The 21,536-nt window shown below is 40.1% G+C and overlaps 1 protein-coding gene across 1 annotated transcript in view; it reads left to right on the plus strand.

Moving 5' to 3' along the window:
* Positions 1 to 21,536, plus strand: part of ANKRD55 (ankyrin repeat domain 55) — a 111,239-nt gene that overhangs the window by 18,332 nt on the left and 71,371 nt on the right. The window contains exons 2-3 of the mRNA XM_068990728.1: positions 13,045 to 13,167; positions 19,704 to 19,834. Coding sequence (XP_068846829.1) covers positions 13,045 to 13,167; positions 19,704 to 19,834 — 254 coding nt within the window. The remainder of the gene's footprint in view (positions 1 to 13,044; positions 13,168 to 19,703; positions 19,835 to 21,536) is intronic.

The following is a 21,536-nucleotide window of genomic DNA, read 5'->3' on the forward strand; positions in this document are numbered from 1 at the left end:
GACAAGCCAGTCATTACATCCTTCTAATGTTACTCTTAATCTGGTCCCTTTTTGATTGTTTGTTTTGTTGTTGTTGAGTTGTGTGAACTGTTTGTATATTTTGGGAGTTAAACCCTTGCCAGTTTCACCATTTGCAAATATTTTCTCCCTTTCCATAGGTGGTGTTTTTGTTTTGTTTATGGTTTCCTTTGCTGTGTTGTCACTTTTTTTAGACTTCACAATGTTACATACTCACAGCTAGATGATACAGTTTGAATCAGCCTTAGGTAACCATATACCCATAATATATGAGAGCTGAAGAAAGTTACTTATTTACTTCAGCTCTACCTGAAATGTTAGTGATATGCTTTATACAATTGTTTAAAGGAGCAGAAGATTCCTTCTTTTCCTAATTCTATTTCCAAGGATTGGAAACGATGAGACTTCATTTCCTATATCTACTTCTCTTCAATTTGTCAGTTGGAAAAGAATATGCTAATTAAATCAATTTACCAATATTATATATTGGAGAAGGGCATGGCAACCCACTCCAGTATTCTTGCCTGGAGAATTCCATGGACAGAGGAGCCTGGCAGGCTAGAGTTCATGGGGTCGCAAAGCATCAGGCACAACTGAGTGACTAACCCACAAACACAGACTCAATGTATCCACCACTCTCTATCTACTTCTACTGTCTAACATTCAAGATATTTTTTTCTGCAATAAGAAGAAAGTCATACTGACAATATTCTAGTGAAGTCACATGAAGGGTGATTATTCACCAGTTTGGGTTTTATTCGGTGCCTTTTATAAGGCGACAAGCCCAATATAGTGAGTGGTTCCTGATTCCATTTCAACCACATTAAGGAATCCATGAGATTATTGTGAAGAGGGAGAAAGCAGAGTCCAGACAATGAAGACAGCCACAGAAGGCCAGATGACAGAAGGGAAATGTATCGGGGCTTCAGGAGCCACGGAATCTCCGGGACTGCAGAGGGAGAGATTGATTCACTCTCTAACACTTGGACCAACCACCCAAACTGCATTTGTTTTCTTAAAATATTTTCAGGCTATCAAGGCTCTTGGGGCAGCTTTACAAGTGACCACAGTGGAGGGCCACTAGGAGGATGCCTTTTAAAGACCCAAGGAAGACCCACTTCTCCAAATCCTTTTCAGCCCAATTGTCATTGCCACCAAGAGTAAGTGATTCATTATTTGGCTCTACACAGGTGTGAGAAAGACACATAGAATCTCAATCACAGAGGGAAACTTAGAGGTCAACCTTATAGTCAATACAGACATCTCCTCAAGAGCATCCCAAAATATGCTTGATAAGAACCTCCTTAGACATGGGTAATGAGAAGGAACGCACAGAGCACAAGATAATCCTTTCCAATGATGAACAGCTCTAGTCATTAAAGTCTTGACTTTGCCAGTTTCTATCCACCATAACTAGCTCTGCCCTCTGGGCTTCCGTGGTGGCTCAGTTGTTAAAGAACCCGCCTGCAATGCCAGAGACCCAGGTTCAATCCCTGGGTCAAGAAGATCCCTTGGTGAAGGGAACGGCGATCCACCAGTGTTCTTGCCTGGAGAAGTTCATGGACAGAGGAACCTGGCAGGCTACAGTCCATGGGGTCACAAAGAGTCAGACACAACTCAGTGACTGGGTCAGCTTTCACTGGATCTGCAGAAAACAAACCTAAACTCTCCTCTAGCTTTTCCGATGTTTGAAAACAGCTGTCTTGTCCAATTGAGTCTTCTCTTCCCCAAACTGAACAAACGCTGCTTCTTCACCTATTCCTCACCTTTCAAAGTCCCAGGTTAAAATGGCAAATTCTTGGCATGAACATCTCCCATTTCTTGAAAGTAAGAGAGGTGAGTGGTGTCATAGGTTTGATCCAGATGAAAGTGAGGAAGACCGAAGGAACAGTGGTCAAAGTAACATGTGGATTACTTTTCAGTTTCCAAAAACCAGCCAGGCTAACACAATCCTTCATAAAAGTCATTTAAGATTTATACTTGCCTACTTACAAAGAACTTCTTGACACAACATTGCTGATATCAGTGAGATTTACACAAGGCTGTAATGGGTGAGAAAGCCCATTGGACATGAAAACTATACCAATCAATCAATTCATTCATTGTACATATACTAAGGGTCCTATGTATTAAAAATTGAGATCTTATTAAGAACTAGTATTATTAAAATGGGGTCTTCCCAAGCGGTGCTAGTGGTAAAGATCTCGCCTGCCAGTGCAAGAGACGTAAGAGACCCAGGTTCAATCGTTGGGTTGGGAAGACTCCCCTGGAGAAGGAAATGGCAACTCACTCCATATATTTGCCTGGAGAACCCCATGGGCAGAGCGGCTTGGTAGGATCCATGAGGTTGCAAAGAGTTGGACACGATTGGAGCAATTGAGCACATTATTAAAATGAAAGTTCCCTTTATGAAATGCTTTCTAGATATTCATCATTACTGAAGTTCAACACAGACATGCTTCTTAGAACAGAAAATTCCATTTCCCAGCACTACCCCCCACCCCATGTCCAGTAGAGATGCTAACTGTGGAATGGAATTCACAGGTCACAGGAATCACCCAGAAAAACACAGTGATTTTGAGATTCACAACATGTGTTGCATCACAAGTTTGGTTATGAAGAAAGGTCTGATTGTTGCCAGATATTTACCCTTGAGATAATATTGTTGCAAGACTTCCTTCCCACTGAATGAAATCCCTTCTTTTCCACTCCCATGGCAAGAAGGTTGCTTTGAATATCTTTTCTCAGCTGGTACATGCAGAAAGCTTGGAGCTATTTTTCTCTTTAAAATGTTAGAAAGAAACTCTTTTTTTGTACTTCCATATGACTGGCACTTTATAAAACACTCTTAAAACCTCAGCCAATACATCCTGAGGGACTAAAGAAGAAAACAGGCAAAATAGCAAAATGTTTCAGCTGACAAAATCTCTACAGTCTGCTGAGCAAGACTCATTAATGGGGAAAGAAGACAGAGGTTCCTATCCCTATCAAAGTAGCAATAGCGAGGGCTTCCTTGGTGGCTCAGTGATTAAGAATTCGCCTGCTAATGCAGGAGACATGAGTTCGATCCCTGGTCTGGGAAGATCCCACGTGCTGTAGGGCAACTAAGCCTATGCGCCGCAACTACTGAGCCCACACACCCGAGAGCCTGTGCTCTGCAGCAAGAGAAGCCACGGCAATGGGAAACACGCGCACCACAGCTAAAGAAAGCCCCTGCTCCCCGCAGCCAGGGAAAGCCTGCACAGCAACAAAGACCCACCACAGTCGAATGAGTAAATCCATTCTTTCTAAAGTAGTAATAGTGATAGCATATGACTATTGTCATAATTTGAATACTTTGTGCCAGGCATTGTTCTTTATGTGGATGAACCCATTTAGCTCCCAAAAACAACCCTGTGAAGTAAATACCGCTCTTACCCGTTTGACAAGTGAAGAGTGGGAAAAAAGAAGTTAAGTAACTCACTCAAGATCATACAGCTAGCAGGAAATGGCAGTGCTAGGATTCAAAATCTGGAGGCTGATTTCTTACTATTTTTCTATATCACTTCCATATCTGTATGCTGTGTATCACATGATGTATAAGATAAGTCACATGAAACTCATTTGAGTTCAATGCCAGCAACTGTATCAGTGACTTTAAACTTGTTCCTGCATGGCCAGAATATTCCCAGCTGGCTTTTAATTCTATCCAGCAAAACTGGCACCATCCTGGCTCAGAGCCCAGGTCAAGGCCCAGAGAGACTCTTATCACCAGTGGGTGGCAATATTGTTACATGGAGCCACTGGGGGGCAGTGAAGGCCTGACATCTTCCCTAAAAGTGTAAAGGCCTCGCGACTTTATGGACAGATCATTCCAGGTAGCTCCCCAAAGACAATGTCTCAACTGTCCCCAAAGCACTTAGGATAATCCTCCAGCAGGATAGACCGGTCTGGATTATGAGAAGGCCCAGGAAACTATTCATTCAAATCATTTTTCCTCGGCCCTGCCATAATATCCCTGGTTTATCTCAATCATAAACGACACACTCCTTCTCGCATTACAGCAGCATGTCTTCCTCCGGCCTCCTTAGGAGCAGTGACTCTACAACTTGTGTACCTGCAATTTCACTAACCTAGGGTAGATGTTAAGTAAATGGATGAATGAGTAACTCTCAGTTCTTCAGATGCAATCAATTCCACTCTAAAAAAACCATCTAAGAAATAACTGCAGAAGCCTCTATAGTTGCCTAAAATGAAGCCTGACTTCACTGGTGACTCTAGGCTAGGTTTAGCCATCCAAGGATCCTCAGAATAGAGTGAACCCAAGAAATCCTCCCAACGCCTTCTGGTCTGGACACTTAAAACTGCAGTACCTGATCTGTCTTTACATTGACCTTGTTGTTCCACAAAACAGTCTCAATTTAAGCAGAACAAATGCCAAGCTGACCTCGGGGTAATTCCAATAAAGTAGGTTTAGTAACTGATGGCATCAAGGACTTTTCTAAGGAAGTCCACAAGAATCCAGGGACAGAGCCTTTATGTGAAAGAACCCACATTTGTGTAAAATCTGAGAAGCTTTGATTTTTCGTTTTTTCCCCCAATCCAAAACATTTCTAGCAGACTGTCATATGTCTACAATCCTACTATTAAAAAGCTGGGCCCTTGAAATTAGGTAGATAATTTATGACATATGCAAAAAACTGTTACAAGGTTTTTAACCATGAAAAATGAGGGAAATAGGTGATTTTTTTAAAAAAAATACCCTTTTAATTTTTAAGTAAAAATTAATAAAATTTAAAATATGTTCCTGTTTTTTAAAAAAATTTACTAGGGTACTTATAAAGGTTGGAATTTTTAAAATACATGTATGTCTTTCCTTTCTCAGCACTTTGTCAAATATCAAGGACTTGTTTTCTCACTCAGGCAGTCACTCAGGCTGTGTCTACCCTTCTAGTTGTAACACATTAATGTAAAGCTAGTAAGACTCTCTCATCATTAAAATCTGGTTTACGTTGATGATTATTAAAAATATCTGAGGGCTTCCCAGGTGGCTTGGGGTAAAGAATCAACCCGCCAATGCCTGTAAATTCAAGAGATGCGGGTTCGATCCCCAGCTCAGGAAGATCCACTGGAGAAGGAAATGGCAACCCAATACACTATTCTTGCCTGAAAAATCCCACAGACAGAGGAGACTGGAGGGCTACAGTCCATGGAATCTCAAAAGAATCAGACATGACTTAGCGAGTAAACAACAATAATATGTATAAATTCATTGTGGAGAATTGGTAAAATATAGAAAGTACTGAATAATATGTAAGAAATTATCTCTATTGATGTTTTGATGCATATTCTTCTTGTCTTATATTTTTCACTTATATACATATATACAGATAATTTTTTATAAAAATATAATCTACATCTGTTCATGGTAGCTCAGTTGAAAGAATGCCTGCAGTGAAGGAGACCCGGGTTCAATCCCTGGGTCAGGAAGACCCCCCTGGAGAAGGAAATGGCAGCTACTCCAGTATTCCTGCCTGGAAAATCCTATGGACAGAGGAACTTGGTGGGCTACAGTCCATGGGGTCACAAGAGTCAGACACAACTTAGCGACTAAACCACATCTGTTCACATACTTCATTCTTTTTATTCTTTAATGTCTATTTTCCATTTTCTCTATTTCAGTCTCTTTCCCTCTGTGAATTATAGAATTTTTCTTTATGCATCCATATGTAAGTCTATCTGTTTAACTCTCACACAGTTGGAGAGACAAAAGCCATTCAAACCATGCTCCTCCTCTAAAATTAAATGGAAAAAAGATAAACAGATGATAAATAGCTGATTGATAGATAAACAGACAAAAAATAGATACTAGATAACAAGAGGATAAAGAAAGAAGGAAGGAAATAAGGAAGAATGTATGTATTGTTTGTTAATGTAGATCTTCTGCATATCTTAAATGGCTTTGTGACTTTTGATAGAAAAGAATTTTTCTTGCCTCTATTTTAGATTCCATCAGGACCATCAGTTGTTCTTCTCATACTTGTTATTTTTAAATCACCCTTCCTCATATCTACAGAAATTCTTTGTACTATCTCAGGTTTAGGCATAATTATTTGCATTGACTGCAATTTAAATTGACTGTTTCTACACAATTTCCTTGGACGTTCGTTTCTTTCCTATTTCCTAATCATTTTGTAATTTAGTATATTATCTTATGACCCAGTGGTAAAGAATCCACCTGCCAAGCAGGAGATTCAGGAGGCATAGTTTCAATCCCTGGGTCGGGAAGATCCCTTGGAAGAGGAAATGGCAACCCACTCCAGTATTCTTGCTTAAAATATCCCATGGACAGAGGAGCCTGGTGGGCTATAGTATGTGAGGTCATAAGAGTTGGACATGACTGAGCACACAAACATAGTATCTCAGGGCTAGAAGAAATTCTGAAATACATCCTGTTTTGCCTAACACATCTTCCCTTCCCCAGATCTTGTGCTTCTCTCTGTGTCTGAATTCCTTCTGAAACACACCCCCTTGGCGACCACCTAGCCAAGATAGATATCTTTAACAACAGAAGTTCACTACTACCTCTTGAGATGACCCAGGACATTTTTACAGTGCTCTGACAATTAAAATACCCTTCTGTCATTACCATTGCTATTTCTAACTGCTGGAATTTCACAGGAAAGTTTAACCATAAACTTCTCTGCCTAAAAGCTCCTTGAAAAATAATTCTGTTTATAGTAGCATCAAGAAGAATAAAACACTTAGGAAAAAAATCAAGAAGGCAAAAGACTTACATATTGAAAACTATAAAACATTGTTGAAACAAATTAGACACCAATAAATGGAAACATGTCTTGTGTTTCATGGATTAAAAGACAATGTTGTTAAGATGTCAATACTACCCAGAGGTTTATGGATTTGATGCAGTCCCTAGCCAAATCCTCGTGATATTTTTGTAGAAATATAAAAATCCATCCTAAAATTCATGTGAAATTTCAAAGGACCCCAAATGACCAAAAGAAAAAAAGAAACTTACAAAAGAAGAGCAAAGTTGGAGATCTCACACCGCCTGATTTCAAACCATACTGTAAAGCTGCAGCAATCAAAACAGTATAGTACTGGTGTGGAGACAGACATAGGGATCCATGGAATAGAAGTGAGTCTAGAAATAATCTCATACATCTGTGATCAACTTAGGAGTCAACTGAGGGGTCAACAAGGGTGCCAAGACCATTCAATGGAGGGAAGAATTGTCTTTTCAACAAATAATTCAGAAACAACTGCACAGACAAGTGCAAAATGATGAAGTCATTTACACCATCTACAACCAATACCATCTACAACCAATACCTTCTACAACCAATACTTAAAACGGATCAAAGACCTAAACATGAGACCTAAACCTATAAAACTCTTAGAAAAAATGTAGAAGGAAAATGATACTGAATTTGGCAATAATTTCTCAGATGTAATGACAGAAGCACAGACAATGAAAGACAGACAATTTGAACTACATTAAAGTTAAATGCTTTTGCATATCAAGACACTATCAACAGTGGTAAGGCAACACACACTATAGGAGAAAATGTATACAAATTACATATCTGACAAGGAGTTAATATCAAGAACATAAAAAAGAATTTCTACAACTGAACAGAAAAAAAAAAAACAATTAAAAATGGACAAAGGACTTAGATATCACTCCAGAGAAGATATACAAACACCAAAAAAGCATGAAAAAAAAAAGAAAAAGATGCTCAGCCTCACTAATCATAGGGAAATGCAAATCAAAACCACAAAACATTACTTCACACCCATCAGGCTAGCTATTATTAAAACAAACCAACACAAGAACCTAAAAACAGGAAATAACAAGTGTTGGTAAAGACAAGGAAAATTGGAACCTTTGAGCACTGTTGGTAAGAATATGAACTATAGGAGCCACATTGGAAAACAGTACAGTGTTCCCTTAAAAAAATTAAAGGGAGAATTATCATGAAATCCTGCAATTTCACTTCTAAGTATATACTTGAAAGAATTGAAAGCAGAATCTGAAAAAATTATTTGTATACCAATGTTTGCAGCAGCATTGCTCACAATAGCCAAAAGGTGGAAACAACCCAAGTGCCCACCAATAGATGAATGAATAACAAAATGTGTTACATACGCACAGCAGATTATTCAGCCTTTAAAAAGAAGGAAATTCTAAGACATGCTACAATGTGAGTGAATCTCCAGGACATTCTGTTAAGTGAAATAAGCCAGTAACAAAAGGACAGATTGATTGATAATGTTGATTCCACTTAAATGAGATATCTAGAGTGATCAAATTCATAGAGACAGAAAATGGAATGGTTTCCAGGAGACAGAGAGGAAGGAGTGGGGAGTTTTTGTCTAATGGATACAGAATTTGAGTTTTGGAAGATGAAAAGAATTATGGAGTTGGATAGTGGTGATATAAATCATGCTGCTGAACTCTGCACTTAAAACTGGTTAAAATGCAAACTTTATGTTATAAATATTTACCACAATTTTTTTACTTAAAAAAAATAGTCAAATAAATGAAGGCAACCAACACAGCCTCACAAAGGAATCTCACAGCCATCTCCTTCTGCTGTTCATCCTATTACATAAAGTCCAGTCATCCTCAGGTCACTCTCTGAATATCCTTCAGCTACCAGCCTATAACCCATTTAGTCCATGGGCCATAGACCTCGGCATGACAATGACCAGTTAGTTAAGAAGAGAAAAAGCCAAGACTTCCCTGGTGGTCCAGTGGTTAAGACTCTGCGCTCCCAAAGCAGGGGGCCCGGGTTTGACCCCTGGCCCAGGAACTAGGTCCCACATACCACAGAAAAGATCCTGCATGCAGCAATGAAGATTCTGAGTGCTACAAGTAAGACTCAGCACAATGAAAAAAAGGAAAAAACCTATTATCCCCTACGCTTCTGTTACTAGACTATTATCACTACAGCCAGAGTCCTACTAGTTGATTGTCACGTTGTTAATTCCTATAGCGTTAACTGCCCAACTGCTAAAGGCTGTGTGCTTTTCTAATATGCCACCACTAAAAACCTTTTGTCAGTTAAAACTCTTTCAGTGATTAAAAAGAAATACAAATACACGAAATCTGTGCAAAAAACTTAAGCAAAAACAAGAAATGTATTGGTTCATGTAAATGTTCCCAAAATGGTGCTGGCTTAAGGTATGGCTTGATTCAGGGATTTAAACAATGTCACCTGGTCTCAATTATTTTCTTCTCTTAGCCCAGCTCTGCTCTTCTTCTCTTGTCTTTATTCTTAGGCCCTCTGCCCCTGAGATGTCCCCTATAACTCCTGGCTTCAGGGGTGGTAGGACAAAACTTGCTCCCAGCAATCCCAAAATATCCAAACTGTCATGGGCTTTCATGGGCTCTGATTGGGGCACATCCCTGAACCAATCTCTGTGGACAGGATAGTGCTGGTGTGGATTGGCTTAGTTCTAGTCCCATGTGCCAGCCCTGAGCAGGAACTAGTCAACTCCCTGGGCTAAAAGAGGAGAGGAGATAGTCCATAGAGGATAATAAGGTTAAGGTCACCAGCAGGGTAAGGGGATGTTGAGGAACAAAAACTACAGGTTCAGGCTTCCTTTGCAGTCCGCTGGTTAAGAATCCCCGTTGGAATACAGGGAAGACGGATTTGTTCCCTTGTCTGGGAAGATACCACATGCTTTGGGACAACTGGGCCCATGTGCCACAACTACCGAACCTGCACTCTAGAACCCACAAGCTGCAAATGCTGAGCCCCCATGCAGCAACTAACTGAAACCCGCATGGCTAGAGCCCATGCTCTACAAGAGAATCCACTGCAATGAGAAGCCCGCACACTACAACTAGAGAGTAGCCCCTGCTCCCTGCAACTAGAAAAAGCCATCACACAGCAGTGATGACCCAGAGCAGCCAAAAATAAACAAACAAACAAATATTAAAAACAAAAAACTACAGGCTCAAAGTGAAAGTGTTAGTCACTCAGTAGTGTTAGACTCTTTGCAACCCCATGGACTGTAGCCCACCAGGCTCCTCCTTCCTTGCGATTCTTCAGGCAAGAATACTGAAGCAGGTTGCCGTTTCCTTCTCCAGCAGATCTTCCCGACCCAGGGATCGAACCTGGGTCTCCCAAATTGCAGGCAGATTCTTTACCATCTGAGCTACCAGACAGGTTCAACCACCATTCAGTTAGTTCAACCGAATATTTTATGGACTAAAAGATATTGCCTTTAGTTTATCTCTACTAAATACAATGTTGTTAGAATCCTTCCGGTAAATCATTCAGAATTCTATTCTATCAGGCAGTGCATTCCTTGTCTCTCTCAGCTGTGTGTACGTAACAGTGTGGTGAGTGTGCCTTACAGATTTTATTGCACTCAGTGATGAGTACACATTTATGTATCACATTTATACATGTGATATAAACAGGTTATAAACACCATGTACTTCAGCCCACCACCATGACCTTCCTTTTGAAGTGACATCTCCAGTATCTTCGATATCAAGTCATACAACCTGACACCAGGCCCATCTTTATGCTTAAGTCTTGGCCCTGTTTCTTGTGTCCAGAGATATTATGAACAATCTTCACACAATGTCTGTGGTCCTGGGAGGGCTTCTAGTAGAGAGTGAATGCTCTATGCCATCTATGCATCCTTCATCTAGCCATCATCAGAAAGACCTTTTTCTTTATATCCACCAGATTCCAAAGGTTCCTGAAACATGCACACTCTCAAGAAAAAGCGGTAACAGTAGTAGTAGCCAAGTATATACAGCATTTACAACACACTATGCCCTGTTCTAAAAGCATATAGGGTTAAATATTAACTCATTTATTCCTCACAGCAACTTTATGAAGCACATGGTTATTATCATCATCATATCCATCTTGAAGACAAGGAAACCAAGACCCAGAGAGTGTAACTGGCCCAAATTTACACAGCTGGTTAGTACAAACCAGGAATTGAACCCCACTGTTGCAGCGCCAGAGTCTTACACTTACAGAGAAGTGGCACTTGCCTTTCACATCCATTACCACTCACTCCCAGGCTTCAGTCAAATGTACATGTGGGTTGGCTTTGAAAGAAGCTCCTACAGTAACAAATCTACCATGGTTAAATTAGGGAGCAGCTACTCACTTCACAAGGCAGTTTGTTGTCGCAAGTGAATCATTTTCAGTGACAAGCTTCTCCTGGAACACGTCAGCTGGTTAAAAAGTCATTAGTGACTTCCCAGAAGTACTGGGAAAAGGAAACCAAGCCAAGGGGTTAGGACCACTGCCAACTAAAGATCCATTAGAACTATAAAGTGTCTCTAGTATAACGTCCACATTAGTAGAAAAACACAATTCTAAGAACTTTTCTTATACACGTATATTTTCCCTGAACCACGGCCATGTGTGGGAGATATTAAGTAGGGGGCCTCGGCACAGCACTTCACAAGAGGTGTCCTCATAAACAAAACTTCTCTCCCAGTCCTTTCATTGCTCCCCTGGGGTCACCTAACCCACAGTTCTCTTGTCACTTTCGGCAATACTATTAGTTGGTTCAAACATGCGAAAAGGTATAATCCAAGTGGCTAAGAAGAGGAGGAGAAAGAGATGGGGCATTTCCTCTTGCCTTCCCCTAGTACAGAGTCTAGCAGCAGCTGCTTCTCTTTCAGCAGGAGGGTCCTTTCCCCAGAACCAGACCTCACTGGGCTCACATGTAAAGAACCTGCCTGCTAGCTCAGGGGATGCAAGAGATGAGGTTCAGTCCCTGAATCAGGAAGATCCTTTGGAGGAGAAAGTGACAACCTACTCCAGTATTCTTGCCTGGAAAATTCCCTGGAGAGAGGAGCCTGGCGGGCTACAGTCCATGAGACCACAAAGAATTGGGCACAACTGGGCAACTGAGCATGCATCAAATTCAAAGGAGTTGCATATAGCTCTGTTTCTGTTAATTAAAAAATCTTTACAGTTGCTTTACAATGTTGTATAAGTTTCTTCTATACAGCAAAGTGAATCAGCTGTATGTATACACATATCCCCTCTTTTGTGGACTCCCTCCCCATTTAGGTCGCCCCAGAGCACTCAGTACAGTTCCTTGTGCTCTAGAGTAGGTTCCCATCTCATTCGTTATCCATTTTATACCTAGCATCAGTAGTGTATACATGTGAATCTCCATCTCCCCATTCATCCTCCACCCCCTCTCCCCACTGGTGTCTGTATATTTGTTCCCTATGTTTGTGTGATACAGCTCTTTCTTTTGGATTCACCATGTCATGAAACCCCAGATGGTTCAAATGAAGGGCTTTTGTGAAGGGACTGCATGCAGAGATGAGGCAGGATTGAAAGGACAATGTTTGTTACCACAGGGAGCCCAGTGAGGTCTGGTTCTGGGGAAAGGACCCTCCTGCTGAAAGAGAAGCAGCTGCTGCCAGACTCTCTACTAGGGGAAGGCAAGAGGACATGCCCCATCTCTTTCTCCTCCTCTTCTCCTCACCAGTCTCCTGCCATTCCCTCCCATGCACACTGAGGGCCAGGAGGCCTGGGTGATGTGCTCAGTAATGTTAGCCCACAGGATTCAGAGCAAGAGGAAAGGGTAGAGAGCGCATCTAGAGGGCAGAGAATAAGGAGCACATTATCTCCTTCAAAGGTGGGTAAACTGAGTCACTGAAAGGGAAAGTAACAGATTTCAGATCAAAAAGGGAAACCCAGAACCACGATAAAGGCTCCACTTTCCAATCTGTTCTCACTGGTTTCAAGTAGTCTGAACGCTTGGAGAGAATCGTTAAATCTCAGAGGACATCTGCTCCCTCAAGCTCCTGCCCAATATATGATGACGTTACAAGGCAGCCCACCGGGGCCCACTGTTCTTCAGAAGTAGTGAAGTTGTGTGTGATCAGTATGACTCAGCCTTCTGCTTAGATTCGCCAGAGATTTTCATGAATCACTTGTGTGGGTGACCCTCTGGGTGTTGTTACTCTTTCAGTGAATTCTCTCCACATACCAAGTTTTTGTCTCTGTTTGATTCATGAAGGTGATTCATCTGAAGAAGTTGATCTGACCATGGTTTATCAGGCAGCATCTAACGGAGATGTCAGTGCTCTGACTGCTGTGATTCGGGAAGACCCTTCCATCCTAGAATGCTGTGACAGTGAAGGTGAGCTATTTATTCATTCTGGAGCCTACAGAATGTCCTTATCTGTCCTTTCAGAAATGGCCTCCAGAGGTGAGCAATGTTAAGAAAATGATATTTGAAAGGCTACTTTGATACTGAAGGGTCAAGGAATATCCTGCCTGTAACCATGTACAGTTCCCTCAGTATTTCATTTAATGAGAATCATGAACACAAATCTTCAAACTCTTTTATATCACCTCTTCTCATAAAGCTGTTCAGTCTGAGTTTGTTTTCAGCTTCTTTGTATGAGTGACAAAAGTAGATAGGCAAAGTAGATGACATTAGAAGAAGGATATGAACAGAAGAGGCTATTTTTGGTAGCAGTGGATGTTAGGGAAAGTGTGGTTATTAAAGCCAGGGAGCTAGGACTTCTGCTTCTGGGAAGACAGGGCAGAAGTAGGACTTTTTTTTTTATTCCTTCTGCTAAATGCAACTAAAAATCCTGAATATTGTATATAGCATAAACATAAGAACACTCTGGAAGGTAGAGAGAAAATGACAGACTAGCTAAGACCTTGAGACCCAAAGAATGACATAGTGGTGAATTTCCTGGGCTTCCTTTTTGCCCCAAATTTCCAAGACTTAGAAGTGAAGAAGCTGACAATGTAAAAATGTCAATGGACAGAGAGCAAAAAAGCCCCCAACAAAAGCCTGCTCTCTAGTCAAAGAACCAAGAAAGGGATCACATAGCAAGACAAAAAACTTTTAGACAATAATGAGTCTACTCCACCCAACACTCCCACCAAAACAACAACAACAACAAACTACAACCTCAACCCCATTCATTCTAGCAAAGACCAAGCTGGGAGCCTGCATCTCCACCTTCACCTGGTAATGAAGTCCCCACATCGCCACCTCTGAGGCAGTGTCAGGGGATTCCTTCTTCAGAATGAGGATTCTCACCACCACCCAGTCATGAAAGGTCTTCTCCCTTAGATGTCAATGAAAGCTAAGTCAGGGACTTAGACTTCTAATCTTACCTGGCAGTACTGAGGTGGTGTCCCCCCTTCATTTCCCGTTTGGAGCAGTATCAGAAAAAAACAGCTAAAATAGAGGATTTAAGCAAGACTTAGGCAACGTATAATGCAATACTCCAAATGTTCAAGTTTCAAAGAAAATCACTTGACACACCAAGTATCAATAAGACCTCAAGCTGAATGGAAAAAACAACCAATAGATGCCAACACTGAGATGACAGATGTTAGAATTATCTGGCAAAGATTTTCAAGTAACCATGGAAAAATGCTTCAGTAAGCAATTACAAGTATGCTTGAAACAAACAAACAAAAAATAGAAAGGCTCGGCAAAGAAATAACAGATATGAAGAAGAATCAAGTGGAAATTTTTAAACTGAAGAATACAATAATTACAATTAAAAACTCAATGGCTAAGCTCAGCAGCAGAATGAGGAAGCAGAGGAAAGGATCAGTGAAATTGGAAATAGAAAAAATAGCAATGAAGCAATCGGAACAACTGAAGGAAAAAAGGGTTAAAAAATGAAGAGGAAGACTAAGAAGAGGAAAGAGGAAGAGAAGAGAAACAAAAAGGAGGAGGAGAGGAAGAGGTGGCAGCCTCAAGGACCTATGGAACTATAACAAAGTATTTATCATCGGTTTCTCTATCCTAGTATTTCTGGGAAGCAATTAATCATTTTTAACCAGTTGGCTTGTCCTGAGAGGAGATTGGAATTCCCTTATCATGACAATAAAATGTGTTGTAAAGTGTGTAGTTGCTCCCTAATTTATCCATGGTAGTTTCTTCATTCATTTTTTAAAGAAGAATTACTTATACATTTGCTTTGGGGTGAGACGTTGGAAATGAGAGAAAATAGAGAAAGTCGATGAACCAAGAAACTAATTCTTTGGAAAGGTCAATAAAGCTTATAAACCTCTACCAATAAGGACAAAAAGGAAAATGAAAGAGATCCAAGTTATCACTATCAGGAATAACCCTGCAGACCTTTAAAGGATAATAAGAAAATATAGCAAACAGCTCTACACACATAATTTGACCATTTAGATGAAATGGAGCAATTCCTCAAAAAAGATAAATAACCACAGTTCACCCAATAGGACTTTATTTGAATAGTTCTATAACTATGAAGGAACTTACATTCATAATTTTAAAATTCCCAGAAAAAGACATCATCAGGCCTAGATGATTTCACTGGGGACTTTGAGAAATTTTTAAATAAAATTAATACCAACTCTACATAATCTCTTCCAGAAGAGAAAGAAACGTTTTTGAGTTACGATTATGAAACTAATATTCAGTTCAGTTCAGTCACTCAGTCGTGTCCGACTCTTTGCGACCCCATGAATCGCAGCACGCCAGGTCTCCCTGTCCATCACCAACTCCTGGAGTTCACTCAGATTCACCTCCATAGAGTCAGTGATGCCATCCAGCCATCTCATCCTCTGTCGTGCCCTTCTCCTCCTGCCCCCAATCCCTCCCAGCATCAGGGTCTTTTCCAATGAGTCAGCTCTTTGAATCAGTTGGCCAAAATACTGGAGTTTCAGCTTTAGCATCATTCCTTCCAAAGAAATCCCAGGGCTGATCTCCTTCAGAATGGACTGGTTGGATCTCCTTGCAGTCCAAGGGACTCTCAGGAGTCTTCTCCAACACCACAGTTCAAAAGCATCAATTCTTCAGTGCTCAGCCTTCTTCACAGTCCTACTCTCACATCCATACCTGACCACAGGAAAAACCATAGCCTTGACTAGACGGACCTTAGTCAGCAAAGTAATGTCTCTGCTTTTGAATATGCTATCTAGGCTGATCATAACTTTTCTTCTAAGGAGTAAGTATCTTTTAATTTCATGGCTGCAGTCACCATCTGCAGTGATTTTGGAGCCCAAAAAAATAAAGTCTGACACTGTTTCCACTATTACTCTGATACCAACATATGACAAAGATGATATAAAAAATAAACCTATAGACCAATACTCCACATGAATACAGATATAGACAGACATCCTTAGCAAAATATCAGCAAATAGGGACTTCTCTGATGGTCCAGGAGTTAAGACTCTGCACTTCCAATGCAGGGGGCACAAGTCCAATCCCTGATTGGGGAACTAAGAGTCTACATGCCGTGAGGTATAGCCAAAAAATAAAAAACAAATAAAAAATTTTTTAAACCAGCAAACAGAATTCAGTAATCTATAAAAAAGAATTATATACCAGGACAAGATGTGGCTTGTTCTAGGAATGTAAGTCCATTTCAACACTTGAAAATTGAGGCTTCCCTGGTGGCTCAGTAGTAAAGAATCTGCCTGCCAGTGCAGGAGACATGGGTTCGATCCCTGGTCCAATAAGATCCCACATGCTATGGAACAACTAAGCCCATGCACCAGAGCTACTGAGCCTGTGCTTTGGAGCAGCAACAAGAGAAGCCAGCATACTCCACCTAGAGAAGAGCCCCCTCTTGCCACAACTGGAGAAAAGCCAATGCAGCAACGAAGACCCAGCATAGTCAAAAACAAATAAACCTTGAAAAAAGAAACTTGAAAAATTAACCAATGTGTCATTTTAACCAGCTAAGAAGAAAACCCACATGATCATATCAGTTGATGCATAAAAAACATTTGACAAAATTCAGCACACATTCATTATTAAAAACTCTCAGAAAGATAGGTGTGGAGGAGATCTTCTTCAATTTGATAGGTAGTATCTACAAAAAACCCTAGAGCTAACGTTTTACTTACTGGTGAAAGACTGAATGCTTTGCCCCTGAGATGGGCAACAAAGCAAAAAAGTTTATTCTTTCTCATATTCAACATAGCCCTGGGAATTCTAGCCAGTGCAAAAAAGCAAGAAAAGAAAAGAAAAGAAAAAAAAACAAGCATACATATTGAAAAAGAAAACTGTTCCTTTTTTTGCACAACTTGATTGTCTACATAGGAAATACTAAAAAACCTATCAAAAACTCAAACTAATGAATTGAGCAAGGTTCCAGGATACAAAATCAATATACAAAACCAAATTTATTTCTATTGATATACACTAGAAATGAACACATGGACATCAACATTCAAACCACAATACCAAGTAAAATCACTCAATAAAAAAATATTTAGGTGTGAATAAAACAAAATACATTCAAGACTTACATACTCTAAACTATAAAATGCTGATGAAAGAAATCAAAGATCTAAAATAAATGGAGAGATCATGTTCATGGATTAGAAGATTCAATATAGTAAACATGAAATGCTCCCCAAATTCATATACAAGTTTAATGCAATTTCTGTCAAACTCAAGTAAGATATCTTTTGTGGATATAGACAAGATTATATAAAATTCATATAGAAAGCAAAGAAACTAGGAGAGTTAAAACAATTTTGAAAAAGAAGAATGAAGTAGGGGAGAATTCAGTTCAGTCGCTCAGTTGTGTCTGAGTCTTTGCGACCCCATGGACTGCAGCACGCCAGGCTTCCCTGTCCATCACCAACTCCTGGAGCTTACTCAGACTCATGTCCATTGAGTCGGTGATGCCATCCAACCATCTCATCTTCTGTCGTCCCCTTCTCTTCCTGCCCTCCGTCTTTCCCAGCATCAGGGTATTCTCAAATAAGTCAGTTCTTTGCATCAGGTGGCCAAAGTATTGGAGTTTCAGCTTCAACATCAGTCCTTCCAATGAACACCCAGGACTGATCTCCTTTAGGATGGACTGGTTGGATCTCCTTTCAGTCCAAGGGATGCTCAAGAGTCTTCTCCAACACCACAATTCAAAGGCATCAATTCTTCGGTACACAGCTTTCTTTATAGTTCAACTCGCACATCCATACATGACCACTGGAAAAACCATGTCTTTGACCAGACAGACCTTTGTTGGAGAAGTAATGTCTCTGCTTTTTAATATGCTGTCTAGGTTGATCATAACTTTTCTTCCAAGGAACAAGCATCTTTTAATTTCATGACTGCAGTCACCATCTGCAGTGATTTTGTATTACTAATCACCTCCAATAAGTGTGTGCTGTACCTGTCTGCCTAGTCAGCATTGCTTGCTAAAGATACTTTCAGATTCTGCATTGTTCAAACCAACTCAGGCTTAACCCTGCCTGTTATGTCCCAAATTATGCTGATTCCCAAGGTAGTAATAAATAAACTTTATCATCTGCACAAAATGTTTTAATCAAGCAATTACAGCAAGATTACAAAAGATTTAACAGGGTCTAAAAATACATAATTTATATTGGGCTGGCTAAAAAGTTCCTTCAGTTTTTAAGTAGAAACTCTCTTATGTATTTTCTGCTGATTAATTCTAGACACTTTTCATCTAGTGCTATTTTCAGTCGGTCTATTTGACAGCAATAGAAAGTGAAAGTCAAGTCACTCAGTCGTGTCCGACTCTTTGCAACCCCATGGACTGTAGCCTACCAGGCTCCTCAGTCCATGGAATTTTCCAGGCAAGAGTGCTGGAGTGGGTTGCCATTTCCTTCTCCAGGAGATCTTGCTGACCCAGGGATCAAACCCAGATCTCCCGCATTGTGGGCAGACACTTTACCATCTGAGCCACCAGGGAAGCCCTGGGGGCAATAGTTGGAATTAATTGTTTGGTTTTTCCAGGAGCTCATAATAGAGGACAACCTTCCTATCCCACCATATACATGTCACCTTCTTTGGATTGAAGACTGACTTGTGGTGTGGTTGGTGGTGGTTCATTTCACTTGTCCCACAGTCTTTTATGTTCCCACATTATTGTACAGAATCCACTTGTCATTACCCATCACAATTTGTTTCAAAAGCAAAATGTTTTTGTTACGTTTAAGTAGAGAATCACATGCAGAAATAAGGTCAAAAGTGTTTTTTCCTTAACTTATATGGAATCCAAACATCGAAGTGATTAGCATAACCAAGCAGGTGCAAATGATTTTCCATACTTGATTTGGAAATTTTGATATATCAGCTACCTTCTGTGTGGTATAATGTTGATCGTTCTCAGTTAATGTCTTGATTTGATCGTTATCAGCTTCAACTGGTCTACCCAACTGTGCAGCATCGTCCAGCAAGAAATCTCCAGCATGAAACTTCACAAAATACTTTGACATGTTTGATCAGTCACAGCACCTTTCCCATACACTGCACGAATGTTTTTTTGAGTTTCCATTGCACTTTTATCTTTGTTGAAATAATAAAGCATAATATGCTGAAAATGTTGCTTTTTTCTTCTGTCTTGAATATTAAAATAGCTACAAAAATTCACCAATTTTGATAATTTTTTTAAATGCATGCTGATGTGACAGCTATCACAGTACAACCAAACAAAATTGTTTAGAATGAAGTTAGAGACAAGTGAGCACTACTAGAGACAACTTATAGAAAAAGAAAAAAAACTTTTGGCCAACCCAATATAAATGCAGCAACAATCATCGTCTCTCTTCAGCTCAGCAGCTGAATTTGTGTTGAGGGTAGTTCATCTGCAAAGAGCATAATAAATGAACAGGCAAATAAAGTCGACTCATGTATTTCACAAGTCAAACATTTTTAAAAGCTGTTGAAATGTCTCATTCCAGGATGTACACCCTTAATGCATGCGGTTTCTGGACGCCAAGTGGACACAGTGAAGCTGCTGTTGAAGATGGGAGCCAATATTAACACGCAGGATGCTTATGGCCGCACGAGTCTCTGCCTGGCAACCTATCTGGTACCAACTGTATCTGTGGCGGGTGTGAAGGAGTGGGGTGGACTAGATATATTGCTACGGGGCCCCTACTTGCAGAAGAGTGATCTTCGATTTGTGCAGCTGGTCAATAGAAATAGAAGTGAAGAAATTTTGCCTTAATCATCTCTAACATTTATATAATCACTTAGAATTGGTAGCATGGATTTAAGTCATTTTGGATCTTCCTGATAAGCCTCTAGGAGCTTCCCTGGTGGCTCAGTGGTAAAAAATTCGCCTGCCAATGCAGGAGATGCAGGATCGATCCATGGGTAGGGAAAATCCCCTGGAGAAGCAAATGGCAACCCACTCCAGTATTCTTGCCTAGAGAATCCCATGGACAGAGGAGCCTGACGGGTGACTGGCTATAGTCCTTGGGGTTGCAAAAGAGTCAGATGTGACTAAGCAACTAAACAACAACAAGCAACAAGCAACAGAATACACTGGAATCAAGGGACACTTCTAAAATTCAAATTTCACATTTCTTGGGCTGGATAGCCACTTCAGAGACAGGGAGAAGTTCCCTAGATCACGGTGAGCAGTGAGCTTAGCGAGTTGCCACTGTTGCATACAGCTCTTTCTGGGAACGCATTCTAAGGGCTTGCATAGGAAAGTATGCCTGCATGGCAGCATGGCATTACCCTCTACTGTTGACACCACCTCTGTTTGGAAGCCCAAGGCAGGGCCCCTCACTGGCTCTTCTGAGTTTCCCTGGAGGTGAGAATACATAGCGTCTTAGTGATTACACTGTGAAGCCCACCACTCTCTCTGGCAATGTTTGAATTAAAGTATTGAAGAGAAACTTGACAAAGGGAACATTCAGAAATTGTCTCAGTCACAGATTCAAACTCAATATACAAATAAACTTACCATAGAGGTGTAATCATAGGCAAATTTCTTCACCTCTTTACGCCTCTTTCTTCATTTGTAAAATGTAACAAAAATAATACCCTAAGTTGGTCACAATTGAAGGAGAACCACATGTAGTCACCCAGCACATAGTAGTACAAAACATAGTTTTTTGTTCTAAATAATGACCATGAAATTCAGATGTAGTCAATAGTTTTCTGATTTCTTTTCTGAAGAAGAAAAAAAGAAAACCGCATACATACTTCCATGAAATGTGGCAAAATGATAAAAAATGGTTAAAACCCTCCTCCATCAGAAGATTTATTTTTCAAAAGCTATAAAACTTTGGCAACTCTGAAATTTGTCCGGTATGCTTTCCTTTTGGTCTCCTGCTCATATTTTTCCTTTTAATCAGAGAACTAGATGACTTAGGCATTAGGAATTAAAACCAGATTTAATATCTTAGTAAACTATGACTCAAGACTGAAAACTATTTGCCTCTACTTAACACTCAGATATAATTGGTCAGCTCTACAAAGCCATATTCAATCTTAGAACCTATGAATTTTACTGTGCTTTTGTTGAAAGTTTTTTTTCTAGACTTTTCAGAACTGAAAGGTCTTATCATTATCCTTCCTTCTCTTCCATGCATTTAGTGACATTTTTATTACTACCAGTATTGCAAGGGAAAATATTCAGTAATCTTTCTCATTACTGGGTAATCTTGAGGCTTAACTATACAAGAACGGAATAAAGCAGGGAAAGAAATAGAGTTATATTATATTATTATTCATAATCATAACTGAATTTACTTATAAGTTTATTTATAATTAGGTGG

The sequence above is a fragment of the Capricornis sumatraensis genome, chromosome 18 (assembly GCF_032405125.1).
Source record: "Capricornis sumatraensis isolate serow.1 chromosome 18, serow.2, whole genome shotgun sequence".
Classification (NCBI taxonomy): domain Eukaryota; kingdom Metazoa; phylum Chordata; class Mammalia; order Artiodactyla; family Bovidae; genus Capricornis; species Capricornis sumatraensis.